We start from the raw sequence: 20,355 nt of genomic DNA, 5'->3' as shown, positions 1-20,355 counted from the left end.
ATGGAAGACTGGAGACACGTTGTGGGCAGAGTTGACTCTTCTCCCTAGTGAGTTGGATGTGAGGAGTGAGACGCGGGGTAGGATGAAGCAGGACTCTTGGGTTGTGACCTGAAAAACAGAGAATGAGAAACTAGCACACATTGTAAAGCAGTTTTATCCCAGTTTACAAGGTAACTAATCATTAATTTAAAAAGCAGAGGAGGGTGGTGCCATTCATTATGATGGAGAAACTGTACTGGGTGTGGTTAGAAGTGAAGATCAAAAACTGGTCTTGGATTGAATTCAGATCTGAAATGTTAGTGAGAAGACAAGGGGTGGGGTCTAGTAGGCGGTCTGTGACTCAGGGGAAAGGTGTGAGCTGTAGACCCAGAGTCAGGGGGGCTGTCAGGTGGCACTTAAAACTGTGGGAGCAGATGCGATGATCAGTGGCTCCAGACCAAGTGCTCGGGTGCCCCAACCTTCAGAGACGTGGTAGAGGAGGAGCTGGCAGAGAACGAGTGGTCCCGAAGAGAACTGGGGAAATGTGGCATCCTGGCAGGGATGAGCAGAGAGGGTTTGGGGAGGAAGGCCGTGGGCAGTGGGTGGAAAACTCTAGAGAGGTGAAACGAGATGAAGGCAGAGAAGGATCCATTTATTACCTTTATAGTCGACTTCTGCCTTCAGAAATCTCATCTTACTTGATTTTGTATCCTCAACGTCTAGCACATAGCTTGACGCATCATAGGCATTGGGTAAATACTTGTTGAATAATTAAATGAAAGAGGTGGTATGAAAAGAGGGCTACATCATGTGTCTATCGGAATTAAAATCCAACTACTGCTCTTTTAAGTATTTTCTGTAGGAATTGAAGATGGCTTTCCTATCAATTACTAATATATTGATTAAAATGTTTTGAAAGTCTTTGATTTTCAGCTATGATTTCGGGCGTATGATTGTGTAGTTTTTTTGACCAGTAGGTATGTTTCCTCTGTTTTCCAAAAGAAAGGCAGTTACATTCGTTTGGGAGAAGGAGCATTTGAGTATGTGTGTATGTGTGGTATTAGTTTTATTTGAAATCAGCATTAAAATAATTAACTTATTTCTACCTAAGTTTGAAGTTGTAGAAATGTTGCAAAGCACCTACGTTAGTCTCTTTGATCATGTTATTCTTTCTTGATATAGTTAGAGACTTTTATTCAATTTGGCCAAGGGAAATTATGGGGAAGGATTAATAGCAAAGAGGTTTGTCTAATGGGAAAGGATTCAGTCACTTTTAACAATGTAATTTGTAGCCTATATTCCTGTTAACACTTGATCTTCTTATATTCTACTTTTGCTTCTTCCAAGTAAAGTAAGATACCAGATAAGCAATCCAAACTTATAAAAGAAAGAATGAAAGAAAGTGTAGTCGCTCAGTCATGTCTGACTCTTTGTGACCTGTGGACTGTAGCCCACCAGGCTCCTCTGTCCATGGAATTCTCTAGGCAAGAATACTGGAGTGATTGCCATTCCCTTCTCCAGGGGATCTTCCTGACTTAGGGATCAAGCCTGGGTCTCTCACATTGCAGGAAGATTCTTTACCATCTGAGCCACCAGGGAAGCCAAAACTTAATAAGACTTAATAAGACATCTGTTCATGTCCTATACAGACAGAATACTCATGAAAAAAAATAAAATAAAATTTCCCTTTCAACTCATCAGGTCGTGGAGATTATTAGAATCCTGTAAGTTTGGTAGATAACGTTTTACTTGCTGTGAGTTCTGTCTATAGATAGAAAACCTGGGTTGCTTGGTTCAGTGCATATTCTTATAACTGCTACCGGTTTAGAATGCCGAAGTACTTAAAAATATCAGTGGATACATTATTTATAAATTTCTGACAGCATCCGTATAGTATTTACTTATGTAAAATATTTCTACCCATATGATTTCATTGAATCCTTACAACAACTGCTGAGACAGGTGTTCCTTCTTAGTCCAAGATCAGATAGCCTGTCAGTGTCAGAGCTGAGCCCCACATCTGGGTCTCCTGACTCATTTCAGACTGCCTTCAAGTGATGGCCATGCCTCTGACTCCCCACAAGTGCTGAGATTGCAGGTGTGGATATACGTAGGGTGAGGAGAACCTGACTTTTCTCCGTCATTGCTGGACATACACACTGGTTTAAGAGAGTTGGCAAATGATGAATCGTTAAATCCCTCCTCCATCTGTATAAACAGTGGCCTCTCATCCAGCAGTTAAAGCCTGGAGCGCTCGGTCATTAATTCTGCTGTATTCTAATAAATAGATTATGATTCCCCATCAAATTAAATTGCCTGGTTGTGGAGGAGGGGTAAAGTAAGAGTTTCTGTCTTTGACGGAAGTTTTCTGGAAGTGCTCAGAAGGCTGCCAAGCAACCACTAAGGGTTATTGGTGTTGGAGGTTAAATTCGTTTTAGAGTCGGCTGGTGATCCTTCAAGAATGAGCGTTCGGCATCTACTGAGCCTCTTCTTCCAGAGTTTTCTAAGTTAGAGCCTTTTTTTAATAGCAAGAAGGATTGTTCTTAATGAAAAGGCACAGCAACCGCCCCACCCCCACCAATCTGAGCTTATCATGCTATACAAAAGCTTAAATGTTGTTAATGTTCCCTAAGGGGGCGCTATGATCACTGGGACTGAAATCAGCATATTATTGGCAATTTGTAATTATTAACAGTAATGTGAGTTTTTCAGACTCTAACTGGAAGCTAACTTAATGAATCTCTGGATGGAAAGACTGGACATTCTTGAAGGTAGATGCCACATATATGGTATAAGTTTACTTTGAGACTCAAGGGCCATAATACTAAGATTTGGAGTGTAGGGATTTGTGAATGCGATTTAGCATTATATGGCCAGTATGTGTCATTTTTAGTAGCTGAGCTTAACATCAGTGTCCTGCCTTGGTTATTCACAAAGAAGGATGGTGCTGCAAGTGCTGGCATCTCTCATATTGTTTTTCACTTTTTGGGTGGGGGGTGGGTTAGAGCTATCAGTCAAGAATTTAAGATGTCATAAAAACTGATGATCAAAAACCGAAAATGTTTGAATAATGATGTTCCAGTTTTGCACAAAAAGAAATTAAAGATAGAAGCAAGTCTTTAGCACCATCTCTAAAAACAGGAACCATAGGTAATGTAAGTGACTGCTGCTCAATCTGGATCAGTTTTTTGGTTAGAGAACCCTTTAAAATATACTGTCTACCCATGTAGGAAGCAATGTTAATACTGTTTATTTTCCAGGATTGGAGGAGGATCCAGGAAATGAGAATTGAGACTTGGCAGTGTTGCTGTTTCATAAGGGGAAAAAATATAACCTGTCCTGTTAATGCCAAATTAAAATGGTTGATGGACTCCGTGAGCATGATTCAGGCTAAATGAAACCAGTATGAGAAATATTGGAAGAAACTAAATTCACCCTGAGACATATAAAGATAATTTATATGGACACTGGAGTGAGGCAGAGGACAGAGCCCTGGACAGGCGACAAAATAGCATCACATTTGATGGCTTATTTTTTGAGCTCCCTTTGTTCTTATTTCTTATGTGATCTTAGAAAAAATGCTTATCTTTTGTGTCCATTTACATATCCTTTAGGGCTCCCCAGGTGGTGCTAGTAGTAAAGAACCCACCTGCCAAAACAGGAGACACAAGAGCCAAGGGTTTGATCCCTGGGTCGGGAAGATCCCCTGGAGAAAGGCATGGCAACCCACTTGAGTATTCTTGCCTGGAAAATCCCCATGGACAGAGGAGCCTGGGGGGCTACAGTCCGTGGGGTCGCAAAGAGTCTGACACGACAGAAGCAACTTAGCACAGCACAGCATATGTCTATTAAATAGGAATGATGGTGCCCTTCATTATTATGAAGGTTATGTATGTTTCTAAAATTTTTCAGTTTCTTAGAGAAAGTCTCTTAATTAACAGAAGTAATTATAGTAAAAATTATAAAAGTTTATATATAGAGGAAGGTACAGGGGACTTTCTTTTGACCAAGAACTTTCTAACACAAACAAAAATTGCAAGGATCTCTTAGGCAGCTTCAAAGTATTCAAGGAAGTCTTTTAGGTAGGATGATGATAAATGGTGGCTGCCTGCTGTCACTCTGCGAGGTCACAGAGTAGAGACCTTTGTGTCCCCTCATGGAAGTGTAGTCACGTGGGTCCTCCCGTTCCCAGCCAGATCCCCAGGGATATAACAGAAATAATGGTTCCATGAACACATGGTTAATGCGGTAGAGTGGCAGCTGGAGACAGACGCCGACCTGACAAAATATAGTAAGAGCACATAAGGAGATTTAAATGCAGCCTAAGAAGACTTCCTAGAGAGGAAAAGCATGATTTTCCCATCAAACATTTCAGTAAATGAATTGAAGGAGATGACAGTCTTCCTGGAGACTTGAATGAAGAGCCAGGTCTCTCAAGTGGAAGAAGCTGAAAGCATAGAACAAAAATATAAAGAAAGGGATCCAAATCACAAGAGAAAATGGATCTAGGAAATATAACATGTGAGTAACAGGAGAGCCAGAGGGAGGAAAAGGACAGATGGAGGAAAGGCAATAATTAAATAAATATAAGAAATAAATTTTCTGAGCTTGAAAATCAAGACTTGTGTCTGTACATTCAAATGTCTCATCAAGTTCCAGGCAAGATTTCTAAATTCTCTGTAATACAGGAAAAGTTCTCGAACTCTTTAAGAATACAAAGCAAAACCTTAAAAGCTTCCAGAAAGAGAGAATGAATTACCTACCATTTAAGGATTATCAGAGAAGGCAATAGCACCCCACTCCAGTATTCTTGCCTGGAAAATCCCATGGACGGAGGAGCCTGGTGGGCTACAGTCCATGGGGTCGAAAAGAGTCGGACACGACTGAGCGACTTCACTTTCACTTTTCACTTTCTTGCATTGGAGAAGGAAATGGCAACCCACTCCAGTGTTCTGGCCTGGAGAATCCCAGAGACGGCGGAGCCTGGTGGGCTGCCATCTATGGGGTCGCACAGAGTCGGACACGACTGATGCGACTTAGCAGCAGCAGCAGCAGCAGCAGCAGCAGACTAGCAACACATTTCTCACTGATGACCCCAGAAACTAGAGATAGTGGAGTCCCTTCCATAGACCATGGAGACAAAAGTGAAAATCGCATACACAGTCAAGCTACCATCTCTCTGTTAGGGTAAAATAAATTTACTGTTACGTAAAAATTCAGAGATGTCATCACCCATTTTCTAACAAAAGTACTTAAGAAGAGTATCAAGTGAAAAGCATCTAAACAAAAGTTAATCAGAAATACTTCAAGGTGAGCAGAGATAATAGCAGAGGAATTTTTTTTTTTAATTTCTAAATTAACCATTTAATTGAAGTGGAAAGGAAAGAGTAAGTTCAAATAGTCTTTACATTAAATGTGAATGAACTGAATTTTCCCATTAAAAATTTGATACTATTAGACTAAATTCAAAAGCAAAACCCAGCTATATGGTATTTTTAAGAAACATTTGAAACAAAGTAATGGAAGTTGAAAAAACAAAACAAAAAAAAAAAAACGGTAGACAAAGATCCCAGGTCAATACAGAGAGTCAGAAGAACTAGTAATATTAGGTTTAGTATTTAAGTTATATTTAAGATAAAGGCATACTTAGGATAAGGAAAGAGATTATATAATGATTCTTAAAAAGCACAGTTTATGAAGAAGATACATAAGCCTGTATATATAAAGAACATAGCCATTAAATCTGTAAAGCAGAGGATTAGAAATGCAGTTACGATGAGACACTTTAGTAAGCCTTTCTCGTTTGTCTCAACCCATCTTAAGTTCATGCAGACCTCTAAGATGGAGAAATTGAATAAGTAAAAAAGTTAGATTTAACAGATATGCAAGAACCTTACATCCTTTGAATACAGAATATTTCTTTTCTGGTTTACTTACAAACCTTGATTATATACTTGACCACAAAGAAGACCTTAACAAAGCCAAAGGAAAAGAGATTTTTACAGATCTCATTCTCTGATCATAATCCAGTAAGATTAGAAATGAACAAGAGAAGGTAATAAAAAAGAAACTTTACTTGGAAATTTAAAATCACTCTTTATGGCCTTTGTATCAAAAGAAGAGGCAAAAGTCAATTTACACGATATCTAGAAATCAATAAAGGGGGCATGATTTATTCTAAAAGCTGTGAGGTAGAATGAAAGCTATAGGCAGTGGAAGTTTACAGCCTTGGGATGTGTTCATTATTTAAGAATAGAGACAAAGTGTACCTCATCATGAAATGAGAAAGAAGAATGACAAAACAAACTAAAGTAATCAGAAGGAGACAATAGCAAAAGCTGAAGTTAGTGAAATAAAAAATAATAGAAAGGATAAATACGTATGCTAAATTTACATGTGCTGAATTGCCTCAGTCGTGTCCTACGCTATGGACTGTAGAGCCCATGAGGCTCCTCTGTCCCTGGGATCCAGCTGTAAACAGCTGGTTCTTTGAAACAGTAAGATAAGACATAAAGATTTGTGTCTGATTAGGAAATGAATAGAGAGTGAAAAATTTACAGACTAGAAATGAGAAAAAGGATATAATCAGAGCTACAGGAGCAATTCAAAGAAGATAACAAACACAACTGCATTTGAGACCTCCCTGGTGGTCCAGTGGCTAGGACTCTGTGCTCCTAATGCCGGGGGCCCAGGATTCATCCCTGGTCAGGGAACGAGATCCCCCAGGCTGCAAGCAAGGATCCCGCTGCATGCCACAACAGAAATAAAGGATCCGGCGTGCTGCACCTAAGACCCAGTGCAAACCAATACATAAATAAAAACAAAGATTAAAAAAGGTAACTTCATTCAGCTCCAGGACAATAAAGTTTCAGAAACCTGAAATGGCTTATTTCCTTGCCAAATATAAATGTCTAAACTTGACTCAGGAAAAAGTAGAAAATTTGAGTAAGACAATAAATACCATAAAAGACATTGGAAAAGTGATTAAAGATCTTCCCTTTAAAAAGGCCGTGGTGGGACTTCCCTCATGGTATAATGAGTGAGAGACGGTCTGCTAATGCAGGGGACACGGATTTGGTCCCTGATTGGGGAAGATCCTACATGCCACGGGCAACCGAGCCCATGCGCCACAACTGCTGAAGCCTGTGCCCCCTAGGGCCCGCGAACCACAGCTAATGAGCCCCTGGGCAGCAACTACTGAAGCCCGAGTGCCCCAGTGCCTTGCTCCACAACGAGAGAAGCCACCACAGTGAGAAGCCTGTGCTCTGCAACTCGAGAAAACCTGCTTGCAGCAATGAATACCCAGTGTGATCAAAACCAAAAAATAAATAAAAATTATTTTTAAAAAGGCAATGGGATCATATGAAGTTATAGATGAGATTTATGTGTGTGAATGTTTAGTCGCTCAGTCATGTCTGACTCTTTGAGACGCCATGGATTATAGCCCACCAGGCTCGTCTGTCCATGGAGTTCTCCAGGCAAGAATACTGGATCGGGTTGCCATGCCCTCCTCTAGGGGATCTTCCCAACCCAGGAACTGAACCCAGGTCCCCTGCATTGCAGGTGGATTCTTTACCATTTGAGTAGGGTTTATCCCAAGAACAGAAGAGTGGAAATCTTATCAGTGAAATCCTTCACTGGATCAAATTAGGGCTAGAAAATCATATGGTCATATCAGGAGATGCTGAAAAGTGTTTAATAAAATGTGTAGACACAGTAAAAAAATATAAATCAGAAACAGGAAGAATGGAAAGAAACTACATGAGTCGAATCCGACTCTGTAGTCCCGTGACTGCAGCCTGCCAGGCTCCTCTGTCTATGGGGATTCTCCAGGCAAGAGTACTGGAGTGGGTTGCCATGCCCTCCTCCAGGGGACGTTCCCAACCCAGGGATCGAAGCCAGGTCTCCCTCACTGCACGTGTATTCTTTACCCTTTGAGCCACCAGGGAAGCCCTGGTGTATAAGCCCTAGTACAGTGGACCATTTACCAAAATAAACAGTGTCATCCTAAACAGCAAAACACAAAATTTACAGTAGTGTTACTAATACTTAGTTATTAAGTAACTAAACCTTTCTATCACTTATTTATTTAACAAATGTTTTTTCCAGCATCTCCTTTGGGTCAGGATATTGGTCTGTATTCTCAGGAATGAATAAAAAAGAGAAAAGGCTGTGATTCATGGAGCTTACATTCTAGTGGGAATTGTTAACTTTGTCTTAGAGTTTGTGGTAAGTTCATTAAAACAAGAAAAATGAAATAACTGGAATAAATACTAGAAAAGACAAGCTAAAACTATCTTTTCCCCCTAGTGATATCAATGTATACCTTGCAAATCCAAGACACCCCCAGTAAATCCTGTAAACATAAGAGAATTTGGTAAGTGGCTAAATTTAAAATAAATAAAATCAAAGCCTCCTTCTTGCCCCAAAATAGCAACAGTCCCTTATAAATGAAGAGTAAGGACAAATTAGAATAGTAGCAAAACCCTAAAAATACTAAAGAATAATTTTAAAAGGCATGAAACATGGAGAAAATGAAAATATATTGAAGAACACAGATCAAGATTGTGAACAAGTGAGAGACCATGTTCTTGGATTGGAAGTCTTAGTATATTTTTTATTGGAGGATAATTGCTTGGAAGTCTTAATATTTATACATTTGATGCGATTCCAATCCCAACAGGTTTTTTTTTCCAATTTGATAAAATGATCTGAAAATTTATAACAGAAGGTTAAGTGCCACTAATAGCCAAGAAAATAATTCCTCCATTGCCTCCCTCCAGACCACTGAAATGTAAGCTCAGGAGAGAAGGGATTTTGCTCGCGGTTGAATCGTCAGCACCTACAATTGTGTCTGGAACATACAAGACACTTAATAAATAGTTGAATGAATTAATAAAGGAGACTTCCTCAAGGAGACATAACTTACCAGGTATCAAAACATACTAAAAAGCCATGATACTCAAGTTACTATGGTCGAGACAGATGGCTAAACAAATAGATCAATGCAATATAGTAGAACATCGGAAATAGATCTCGGAACGCATGAGATTTTAATACATGTCAAGCAGATGCAGAAGGCCAACAAATTAGACTTGGCTTAGCAGATAAGAATCTGCCTGGAATGCAGGAGACACTGGTTCCATCCCTGGGCCGGGAAGATCCCCTGGAGAAGGAAATGACAACCCATTCCAGTATTCTTACCTGGGAAATCCCCGTGGACAGAGGATCCTGGTGGGTTACAGTCCCTGGGGCTGCAAAAGAGTCAGACCCAACTTTGCGACTAAACAACAGTAACGTGAAGACAGAATTCAGAGAACAAATCCTGGAGGCCAACAAATGAGAAGACAGTCTCGCTCAAATCATGACATATCACCCCTCAGGCTGGCAAAAATTACATCAATATCATCTATTGCTGTTAGGGGAGAAGAGCTCTCACATTACTGAGTTTTGAAGTCTGTGTGACAGTCTTTTTAGAAGACAATCCAGCAGCATGTGTGCGGAGTAACATCTGTTTGACCCAGGAATTCCACTCCTTGTTCTCTTAAAAAAATGAAACACTGTATGCATGGGTGTGTATCCCAAGATTGTGTTCTACAGTAATGTTAGTGTGGAGGATAAAATGGAGATACATGAATGCTTATCAGGGGAGGAATGGTGGGCTATATTACATTCATCCCAATGGTGAAATGTTATACAGCCGTTAAAAAGGAATTTGGGGCTGTATTGGTTGAATTGAGAGATTTTAAAAGTGAGTCTTTATTTAGTGGGAAAAACAAGATGCAGAAAACTGGATATAGTGTAATAGTTAGGAAAAATAATGGGAAAAACTGTGCTTATAGTGTCTTTCCAATTATATGTACATGGATAGATAATATGCATGTTGGAATATATATGGAAGAAAACATGCTGCTGCTAAGTTGCTTCAGTCATGTCCGACTCTGCAACCCCATAGATGGCAGCCCACCAGGCTCCACTGTCCCTGGGATCCTCCAGGCAAGAATACTGGAGTGGGTTGCCATTTCCTTCTCCAATGCATGAAAGTGAAAAGTGAAAGTGAAGTCGCTCAGCAGTGTCAGACTCTTTGCGACCCCATGGACTGCAGCCCACCAGGCTCCTCCATCCATGGGATTTTCCAGGCAAGAGTACTGGAGTGGGGTGCCATCACCTTCTCCTGGAAGAAAACATAGCAGGTAGTTAATATGGGTTATTGGAGGGAAGGGAGTGCCTTTCAGGCTGATACCAGTGAAGGGAAGTGAAGAGGAGAAATTAACCAAATAAAAAGGGAACACATAGAGAGACCACTAATAAATAAACAATATGTATGATGACTTTTCCAACAAAGGTCCGTCTAGTCAAGGCTGTGGTTTTTCCAGTGGTCATGTATGGATGTGAGAGTTGGACTGTGAAGAAAGCTGAGCGCCGAAGAATTGATGCTTTTGAACTATGGTGTTGGAGAAGACTCTTGAGAGTCCCTTGGACTGCAAGGAGATCCAACCAGTCCATCCTAAAGGTGATCAGTCCTGGGTGTCCATTGGAAGGACTGATGTTGAAGCTGAAACTCCAGTACTTTGGCCACCTGATGCGAAGAGCTGACTCCTTGGAAAAGACCCTGATGCTGGGAAAGATTGAAGACAGGAGGAGAAGGGGACAACAGAGGATGAGATGGTTGGATGGCAGCACTGACTCGATGGGCATGGGTTTGTGTGGACTCCAGAAGTTGGTGATGGACAGGGAGGCCTGGCGTGCTGCAGTTCATGGGGTCGCAAAGAGTCTGACACGACTGAGCTGAAACTGAACTGAAAATGATGCCTTTGGGGGCTTCCCAAGTGGCTCAGTTGTAAAGGGCCTGCCTGCCAACACAGGAGACACAGGAGACATGGGTTCAATCCCTGGGTGGGAAGATCCCCTGGAGGAAGAAATGGCAACCCACTTTAGTATTCTTGCCTGGAGAATCCCATGGACAGAGGGCATGGCGGGCTACAACCCATAGGGTCTCAAGGAATCGGATACTACTGAGCACACACACACAGGCGATAATGTTTGTATGCTTTTGTATATAAATTTGTGTGTGTGTGTGCATGCAGGCGTGCACATGTACACACATGTGCAAATGAAACTTTTAAAGAATTCCTATTGGCTTTGGCTTGTTTTACTCAATTATTTATTTATAATTTCTGTAGTACTAAGCAGAAGCCTAGATATAAATACACAGTAAATTCTCTAAGTTAAATGCAGCATGGTAATTATATCCTGGCTCTTTGTGTTGTGAGTAGCAGAAATCCTACCAAAAAATCTAACATGAGCAAAAATGGGGATTTACTGACTCACGTGCGCCTCACACAAGATTAGGTTCAGAAGCTCAGTTCAGCTTTCAGGAAAAGTCTTTTGTTTTTACCTGCATCTCTGCCTTCCTTTACTTCTCTCTCTCTCTCTCTCTTTTTGGCCCATCTTCTGCTTCTCTCCCTCTTGATGGCATGACAGTTCCCCGGTACATTTATTTTTGGTCTGTCCTCCCTTCCCTGGCCTTCAGTACGTTTCTTCTTTCCTCCAAGCTTTACATTGAAAAAGGCTCAGGAGGTGCTGTGACAGGGCTGGTTTGAATTGCATCCCCACCTAGACTGTGGGCCCTGTGAGCACGGGGTTTGTGGAGTCCTGGGGTGAGGCAGGCCGGGGTCACGGATCCCAGCTTGGGAGAGAAGGGAGGCAGTGTGGCATTGTCCACATCACAGAATCTGAGTGAGGGGAAGGCTTCCCCAAAGAAGCCGTGGCAGGTGGGAAGGAGCAGTGTGGTCTAAAGGAAAAAAAAAAGATCCTGGGTGGGTGGACAACAGATGTCCCCTGGAGGGACTTTGGTTCGAAATACAAGCCAAGTTTGCATCTTTAATAGCAAAGACTTGAGTAGTGGAGACAGTGGGTTTGAGTCAAGTAGTAACCACCACACACTTTTTGTTCAGTCGCTCAGTTGTGTCTGATCTTTGTGACCCCACGGACTGCAGCATGCCAGGCTTCCCTGTCCTTCACTATGTCCCAGAGTTTGCTCAAACTCATGTCCATTAAATTGATGATGCCATCCAACCATCTTATCTTCTGTCATCCCTTTCTCTTTCTGCCTTCAATATTTCCCAGCATCAGGGTCTTTTCCAATGAGTCGGCTCTTTGCATCAGGTGGCAAGAGCATTGGAGCTCCAGCTTCAGTATTAGTCCTTCCCGTGAATATTCAGAATTGATTTCCTTTAGGATTGACTGGTTATATCTCCTTGCTGTGCAAGGGACTCTCAAGAGTCTTCTCCAGCACCACAGTTCGAAGGCATCAGTTCTTTGGCTCTCAACCTTCTTTATGGTCCAAATTTCACATCCGTACATAACTACTGGAAAAACCGCAGCTTTAACTATATGGACCTTAACACATTTAGGGCAATGAAAATATTTAGTCCTTTGTCTAAAAGCTCAAGTTAATTTATAAGAATTATAGTAGGTGATTATCTCTTTGTATATACTTACACTAGATAATCTATAAAAGGATTAAAGACTTAAGTGGCTAATGAGGAATATCAGCTTCAGATATTTGAATAGATATTTTTCTAGGAAAAGAAAATCTACCTTTTGTATTTATTTTCCCTCCAGCTTTATTGAGATGTAATTGGTACACAATATTATGTAAGTTCAAAGTTCACAGTGTGATGATTTGATACTCGGATGTACTGCAAAGTGATTAACAGGATGAGGTACGACATCACTCACCTCACGTAACCACACGTATTTGTTTTTGAGGCAGTTTAGCATGCCGGATTCTTTGCCGTGTCTGGTGAAACATACATTTAGTTTTTCTCATCAAGTAATGCTCCAGATTTGCTCACTTTAAAGACTCCATCCTTTTTAATATTGATTTATAGCGATGCTTGGATATTTACGTGATAAATAAATGACTGGCATCTCAATTTTGTGGGGGAAAAAAAAATGAATGAACTTACAGATCACAGAGGAAAAAATAAGTTGATCCAAAGTATCCATGGACAGAAAACTCTGGGCTATCCAAGTAGCAAATGTATTTAGCCATGGAGTTAAAAAACAAAACAAAACAAAACACTTTTTACTCCGAAAGTAACGCCAGTACAGAAAAACGTGCTGCCCGATGGTGTAGGACGACAGGGACGCTCACAGGCGCCGCCCGTGTCAAGCCTCTCAGCCCACACCCAGGTGTATCTGCTGTCCTGACTTTCATGCTAATCACTTCCTGGCTTGGCTTCTTGGTTTTACCACTTATACTTGCATCCCTACCACGGCTTACCTTTGCCTGTTTTTTGAGCTTTCTAAAAATGGAGTCATACACCGTGTGCTCTCCGGGGTCTAGTTTCTTTCATTCAGCATTTGAATTGAGGCCCACAGTTGTGGAGTGAATGCAGGGTGGGAATGAGCTGCAGTGTCCAACTTCTGGATGATCACATTAACAACTCCCACTAATTGTAACCCTATAAAGTTACAGATTTTAGGCTATTACTTGAGTACTTAGGGGGACCTTAGAATTAAAATGAGACACATGAAGTATTTAAGTATCCTAGAGCTTGGTACCCCATCCTCCCAAGAGGAACAGACACTGCCCTGTTTATGCCATTCCAGAAAGAAAGCCCTTGTGCTGGCTGCATTTCCTGGGATGTGACCCGAGCTCAAGGCTGTCAGCCAGTCCTGCCCAGAAGTGCCACTTTCAGAGCCTGGAGTTGATGAAGTATTTCAAGCTAATAGAGTGGGTTTTCTAGAAAACTCCTTAGAGATAAAGTAGGTACTTTTTTGATTGGATATTTAAACATTCAGTATTTTTATTTTTGCACATTACCAAGAAGCCCCTGTATGAATTTTTAGAACGTTATGATCATAACACTCTAAACATGTTCATAGGAATGAAGAGTGGTTCTGTGAAAAAGGTAAGCTTTATTGAAAATAATAGCTCAGTATTGGCTCAGTGAGGCTTCCCTGATAGCTCACTTGGTAAAGAATCCGCCTGCAACTCAGGAGACCCCGGTTCGATTCCTGGGTCAGGAAGATCCGCTGGAGAAGCAAATGGCTACCCACTCTAGTATTCTGGCCTGCAGAATTGCATGGACTGTATAGTCCATGGGGTCACAAAGAGTTGGACCTGACTGAGCGACTTTCAGACACACATTGGCTCAGTGAATAACTTATGTTCCCAGAATTAGGAAATAAAAATTGTGCTGGCTCAACATATTAATAGAACTTTCCTGCTGCTCCTTTAATGGTAGGAAGCTTGGGTACAGAAAGTATTAAAGTAACCAGCTGACTATCAGATGTTGACAATGTAATGTATTCTTATACACACACACAGCCTTTAAATTTTTTTCATTTCCCTCAGTTTTATTGAGATTCAATTTACATATAGCATTATAGGGGCTTCCCTGGTAGCTCAGCTGGTAAAGAATCTGCCTGCAATGTGGGAGACCTGGGTTTGATCCCTGGGTTGGGAAGATCCCCTGGAGGAGGGCATGGCAACCCACTCCAGTATTCTTGCCTGGAGAATCCCATGGACAGAGGAGCCTGGCGGGATATAGTCCATGGGATCCCAACGGATGGCACTTACATATATATTGTGAAATGATCGCAATAAGTTCTATATATTCTTTTTTGCATGTCAGTGTAGTTACAGAGAAATTAGCTTTAATAGCAGTTTTGAAATACATGCATTCATATACAGTGTAAAGTGAAGTGATGTGAAAGTCGCTCAGTCATGTCCGACTCTTCGTGACCCCATGGACTGTAGCCCACCAGGCTCCTCTGTCCATGGAGCTCTCCAGACAAGAATACTGGAGTGGGTTGCAATAGTAAACTCTATTTAAAAAAACTCTACCTATACTTATTGGCTGATGCCAGAGGTAAGAGCCTAACTTATTGATTGTCTTCCTTTTCCCACCAAAAGTACATCTTACCATGCTAGCCATTACACTATACATTCTTGTACTATATTGAGTCAGTTTAAAATTAACTAAGGTCATAATTTAAAAGGAACATAATACATATTCACAAACCAGTTAATCATGATTTCAAAAACCATCCAAGTTTACCTGCACACTGGCTTTTCTCTGTTAAGGCAGTAGGGTCCATGGCAAATTTAAAATGCTGGCATAGTTGCATTCTACTTCTCAGAACTCTTATGACCGCCCTCTGCTGTTATTTCCTTGGGGGTCTTCTCAGAAATTCAAATACATTCTGATATTTTTCCAATCAAAATATAACTTAAGACAAATCTTTGCGCGTGCCTGTGTGCTAAGTTGCTCAGTTGTGGATCTTAGCGATCCTGTGGATCATAGCCCACCAGTCTCCTCTGTCCATGGGATTCTCCAGGCAAGAACACTGGAGTGGGTTGCCATGCCCTCCTCCAGGAGATCTTCCTGACCCAGGTATCGAACCCATGTCTCTCAAGTCTCCTGCATTGGCAGGCAGATTCTTTTCCCCTATCGCCACCTGGGAAGCCCAAGACAAATCTACCACCCCCCAATCACATATATTAAAGCTAAAAATTATTTGGAGATTTCTCACATTGCTGCTCCCTTCTTTTAGTCCTAATAATTGAGAATGGACTGTTTATGTGACATCAGTCTTCAGCCATTTGTCCAAAGTCAGCAGTAATAGCAACCATCATGCTTTCTGTTCACCATAGAGAGAGTACATGAGCTAAAGTAGGCAAGTGGCTGGAGTTTGAGTACTTTGTGATAGCCATGCATGCATGATTCTTCATGTTTTGAGACATAACTGCATGTGTGTTCTGTGTTTAAACACTCTTGGCTCAGATGCTGAAGTGCCTGCCTGCAATGCAGGAGACCTGGGTTCGATCCCTGGGTTGGGAAGATCCCCTGGAGAAGGAAATGGCAGCTCACTCCAGTATTCTTGCCTGGAAAATCCCACGGACAGAAGAGACTGGTAGGTGACTGTCCATGGGGTCGCAAAGAGTCAGACACGACTGAACAACTCCATTTCTGTGTTTTCTTCTCTGTCTTGGCAATTAGACTTGACTTGGATATAATGCTTATTTTAGGTATCATATGCTTCACTCTTCTTTGAGTGAATATATGTGTACAGCCATGGTTTGCAAGACTAGTATTGAAACAGAAAGTTTGAAATTGAATAGTCAAATAAGGAAGACACTTGTAACAGATTTCTTTACACTGGGAAGGTAAGAATAGTCTGCTGTATTTAAATACACTCTCATCTGTATAAATTACTTTCTGAAAACACGTTTTCAACATCTATCCTTAAGTTTTCCCTCCTTTAGTGTGTTCTGAAGCACTATTGGGGTTATTTAGACAATCGGAGTTTATTACCAATGGGCCTCTAAAAGAGTTAATTTATACTGAATGGAGTTTAACTGCAAATGTATCTATTTCTGGTAAGTGTCCCATTCTGTCTTCAAAAAGGCTGAATTTGTACAATTTCAGAGAGAAAAATCTCTCTATTGAGCTGAACACACAGTGCTCTGCAGTGTACTTCACACCGCTAAGATTCTTAATGCCTTCTTTACTATCATATCTGTGGACTGAAAAAAGCTAAGCATGGAGATAATGCTTTCCTATATCCTGGAGGCAGAAACGCGTGAAAAGATGCTGGGGATTTAACCTTTCAAGTCTGCCACTTCTAATCGCTGGAAGCTCAGAAAATTCCGTAAAGCACTTTTCAGCGAACCGCTCACCATATTAGAATCTCTTTTCCTTTGCAGACCCCTCTCGTGGCTTATGTCAATATGCTGTTTGAGACAGAGAGCGATACGCAGAAACTGAAAATGCCCGGCCGATTTCTGTCCCTCCTTTTCCTGCCTGTGTGCATCTCTGCCTGATTTGGACGATGTGATAATTCAGAGAGAAGGCGCCGTCCAAGCCTTCCTTTTGCGGGACCCGTCCAGCCCGTCCGGCTCAGGACGGGAGGCACAGAGCCCGGGATGGCCAGTCAGCTGCCAGAGGAGGCAGCCGAGTCTCAGGTCTCAGACGAGCTGGAGTGTAAGATCTGCTACAACCGGTACAACCTGAAACAGAGGAAGCCCAAGGTGCTGGGGTGCTGCCACCGCGTGTGTGCCAAATGCCTGTGCAAGATCATCAACTTCGGGGACTCCCCGCACGGCGTCATCGTCTGCCCTTTCTGCAGGTTCGAGACGTGCCTACCGGATGACGAAGTCAGCAGCCTGCCCGACGACAACAACATCCTGCTGAACCTGACCTGCGGCGGCGGCAAAGGCAAGAAGTGCCTGCCCGAGAACCCCACCGAGCTCTTGCTGACCCCCAAGCGGCTGGCCTCGCTGGTCAGCCCTTCCCACGCGTCCTCCAACTGCCTGGTCATCACCATCATGGAGGTGCAGCGGGAGAGCTCGCCCTCGCTCAGCTCCACGCCCGTGGTCGAGTTCTACCGGCCCTCCAGCTTCGACTCGGTGACCACCGCCGTGTCGCACAACTGGACCATGTGGAACTGCACGTCCCTGGTCTTTCAGACGTCCATCCGGGTGCTGGTGTGGTTGCTGGGCTTGCTGTACTTCAGCTCCCTGCCCTTGGGCATCTACTTACTGGTCTCCAAGAAGGTCACACTGGGGGTCGTCTTCGTCAGCCTGGTCCCCTCCAGCCTCGTCATCCTGATGGTGTATGGCTTCTGCCAGTGTGTCTGCCATGAATTCCTAGACTGTCTGGCACCGTCCTCTTAAGCGAGACTGGCGCGCCGAGAAGTCAGACACCTCTTGCCACGTGTCAAGTTAGGTCACTTAGCCTTTGTTTTCTATCTATCACAGTCTCTGTGATCGGCGCCCATGGTGTGAACAGAGCCACTGGGCATATGTCTGTGGTCTGTTTTCCATCCAGATATTGACTCGGTGGTTTTCCTGTATGCTGGAAGTAACATGTTCACTTCTACTTACGTGTTAGCAAAAAAGAGACAGGGATCAGCTCAGCCTTCTAGCACTTTGCTACTGAGTCTTCCCAGAGACAGGGCAGCCGCCACTCAGGGCTGCTAGACGGACCCCGGGGCCTGACGTGTTGTGCTGTGGCGGCTGGAGTCTTTGTGGACGGTCAGGCATGAACTGGTGCCTCTTCTCATCATCTTAGCCTGGGATGGAGGGTAGACCCAGGAGGGGGGCAGCCCCAGGGCACACCCATTTGCACAGTGCACACCCCTGCCCCTGGCCCACGGTTGGCACTTCCCTGGATCCTCTCCAGCTCAGATGCTGGTGCCTCCATGCATGGTACTTGCCAAGAGGAACCCGGCCTCTTGCGTGGTTTCAGCTATATGCCTGTTTTGTCACATTACTATAGAGAGCTTAAAACGCCGGGAAATTGGCATCAGTAAACCTCAAAGCAGAATGTGGCCACTCGTTTGGGACACACACCCTTTTTTTTTTTTCTCCATGTTTATTTTCTGCTCTCCAGCTTTCTCTGAAATTCTGTCAGAGCAGTTCATGGAGATCCAATTTGAGCTTTTCCTTAAAGCATTTTAGTTTAGTTTCTTCTTTTTTTTTTAAACCACATTGTTCATTCAGCACCATCCTTTATCCTGGATGGGGTTCCATTTAAATTAGTTGCTATAACTATATGTGGATTTTGATTATTTTTTCCCCATTTCATTTTAAATTCTACTATGGACTCACTTAACTTAATCCTGTAACAATTTGGTGTAAATTGTGGCAGTGGAAACCCAGGCCCAGTTCAGGAGCTGTTCCAGCTCACGGTTTGATGTGCCGAGAACCTAAGTATTTTGCTGTGTTCTTTTGAGCTGTACCAAAATATAATGGTTTAGGCTTATGTGCAGTAGCTCAGGCAAAAGGATGGGCAAGAGAGATGTCAAGCTGATGCCCTTCAAGGGAGTATATAACAAAATGGAAGGGCAGAGTGCAATCTCCCATATTGCCATCCCTGTTAAGTCCCTTTTAGAATGGATTCAAGTTCTCATGCAGTTTATTTCAAATAAAAGCATAAGCTTATATGACTTGAGTTAATGAACTTCTTTTCGTGAGGTAGGGGACATTGAATGTATATATTTACGAGAAGAAATTGGGTAACAGATTTTAGGTTTGAGGGAATAGAATGCCCACAGAAAGTAGGCAAAAAAAAAAAAAAGGTTTTTTAGCCTAAAACTCATTACTGATGATAAATGTTTAAATACTTATAACTCTTAGAAAAGGGCATTACTAAGGCTACTTTACGTATTTGTGACGAAACATTTGTTGGGTGAAAGACAGTGGACCAGTTCCAATCTGTTTATTCAGGAAAAATCGATACTTTTCTAGAAGAGTAGTTTTTAATTCTGTAACTGTTAACTTGGAGACTATGTATGCCCAGGGTAAATATGACGGGAAAGTATGTGTGGGATGTGGCCCAGTGAATTTAAGCCCCAATATAGCTATATACTTATAATTTCCCGAAATCTAGTTTAGATGGCATTGTGAATGCAATTTCCAAATATCCATTTGTACTTAGAGTAAATGTCATGTTTAGGAGGTGTTTTGTGGTTTGGATTTATATGTTTATGAGGTTTTTAAAAAAGGCTTGCTTTGCCTGAAATGTAACGTCAGATGGCCTGGTGCGTTATCGGGGGCGCGCGCTCTAGGGAGCTCTGGTTGTGGGCGCCGTGCGTTTTGCTATTTGTGCCAGGCCCGCTGTGCTCGCTTTGTGTCTCTGTAATGTGGTAGTCTTCGTTTCTTTTCTTTTTTTTTCCCAGTTGCCAGTAAGTTAATTTGGTGTTAACCAGTTTTAAATGTATGACAACAAAAAACCTTTTCATGATGTTGGATGAAAAAAGGACAGTGCTTCAATCCTTTATTTATTGTGGTGATGTTTTATTTGTCCATTAAATTGTTATTGTTTCCAAGCTAGACGTTTGATTTTTTTCTGACTGATGGTTGAAATTCAATTATTTTGGACTTCTTTTAACATTAGATAATTGCAAACTTGAGCTTTCAAACACATTGATTAAGCTAATGCCTTTATTATACAAATAAAGATTCTAGAACTTTCTGACAAAGCTGATCTACTCTATTATAAAAGACCTTTGTGCTTTTTTTTTTTTTTAAGGAAAAGGACAAAAGTAGGAAAGATGAAATAAAAACATTGTCTTTATAATAAAATTTTTTGGTTTTAATGTGCTTGATTTGTTTTCCAGACTGCCTAGCTGCTGAGCAAAACAGAATCCATTTTGGTTGGGAATTCACTAACCTTGTGTGATCAGTACAAGTGTAAAAAATTTACCTGATATTTAAATATGACCAGTGTTGGGCAAGGTCATGGTAATTTGGGAATATGTCACAGTTTTATGCTTATGATACTTAGTAAATTGGCACCATATGTTAATCTAGAGTCATGGCTTCATTCATTTTCGAATCTCTACGTAAATGAGGAA

The 20,355-nt window shown here is 41.9% G+C and overlaps 1 protein-coding gene across 3 annotated transcripts in view; it reads left to right on the top strand.

The window, feature by feature from the left end:
- Positions 1 to 20,051, top strand: part of RNF182 (ring finger protein 182) — a 50,925-nt gene extending 30,874 nt beyond the window's left edge. For 2 of the 3 annotated variants that reach the window (XM_027524827.1, XM_027524826.1), the window contains exon 2: positions 16,703 to 20,051. In XM_027524827.1, the coding sequence (XP_027380628.1) occupies positions 16,922 to 17,671 (750 nt within the window). In that variant the 5' untranslated portion in view covers positions 16,703 to 16,921 and the 3' untranslated portion in view covers positions 17,672 to 20,051. Of the gene's footprint in view, positions 1 to 15,870; positions 15,910 to 16,702 lie in introns of those variants that run through there. The other variant, XM_027524828.1, reaches the window with a different exon arrangement.
- The last annotated feature ends 304 nt before the right edge of the window (positions 20,052 to 20,355 follow it).

This window comes from Bos indicus x Bos taurus, chromosome 23 (assembly GCF_003369695.1).
Source record: "Bos indicus x Bos taurus breed Angus x Brahman F1 hybrid chromosome 23, Bos_hybrid_MaternalHap_v2.0, whole genome shotgun sequence".
NCBI lineage: Eukaryota > Metazoa > Chordata > Mammalia > Artiodactyla > Bovidae > Bos > Bos indicus x Bos taurus.
The sequence above is the reverse complement of the archived record's forward strand: the minus strand, read 5'-3'. Positions and strand labels throughout refer to the sequence as shown.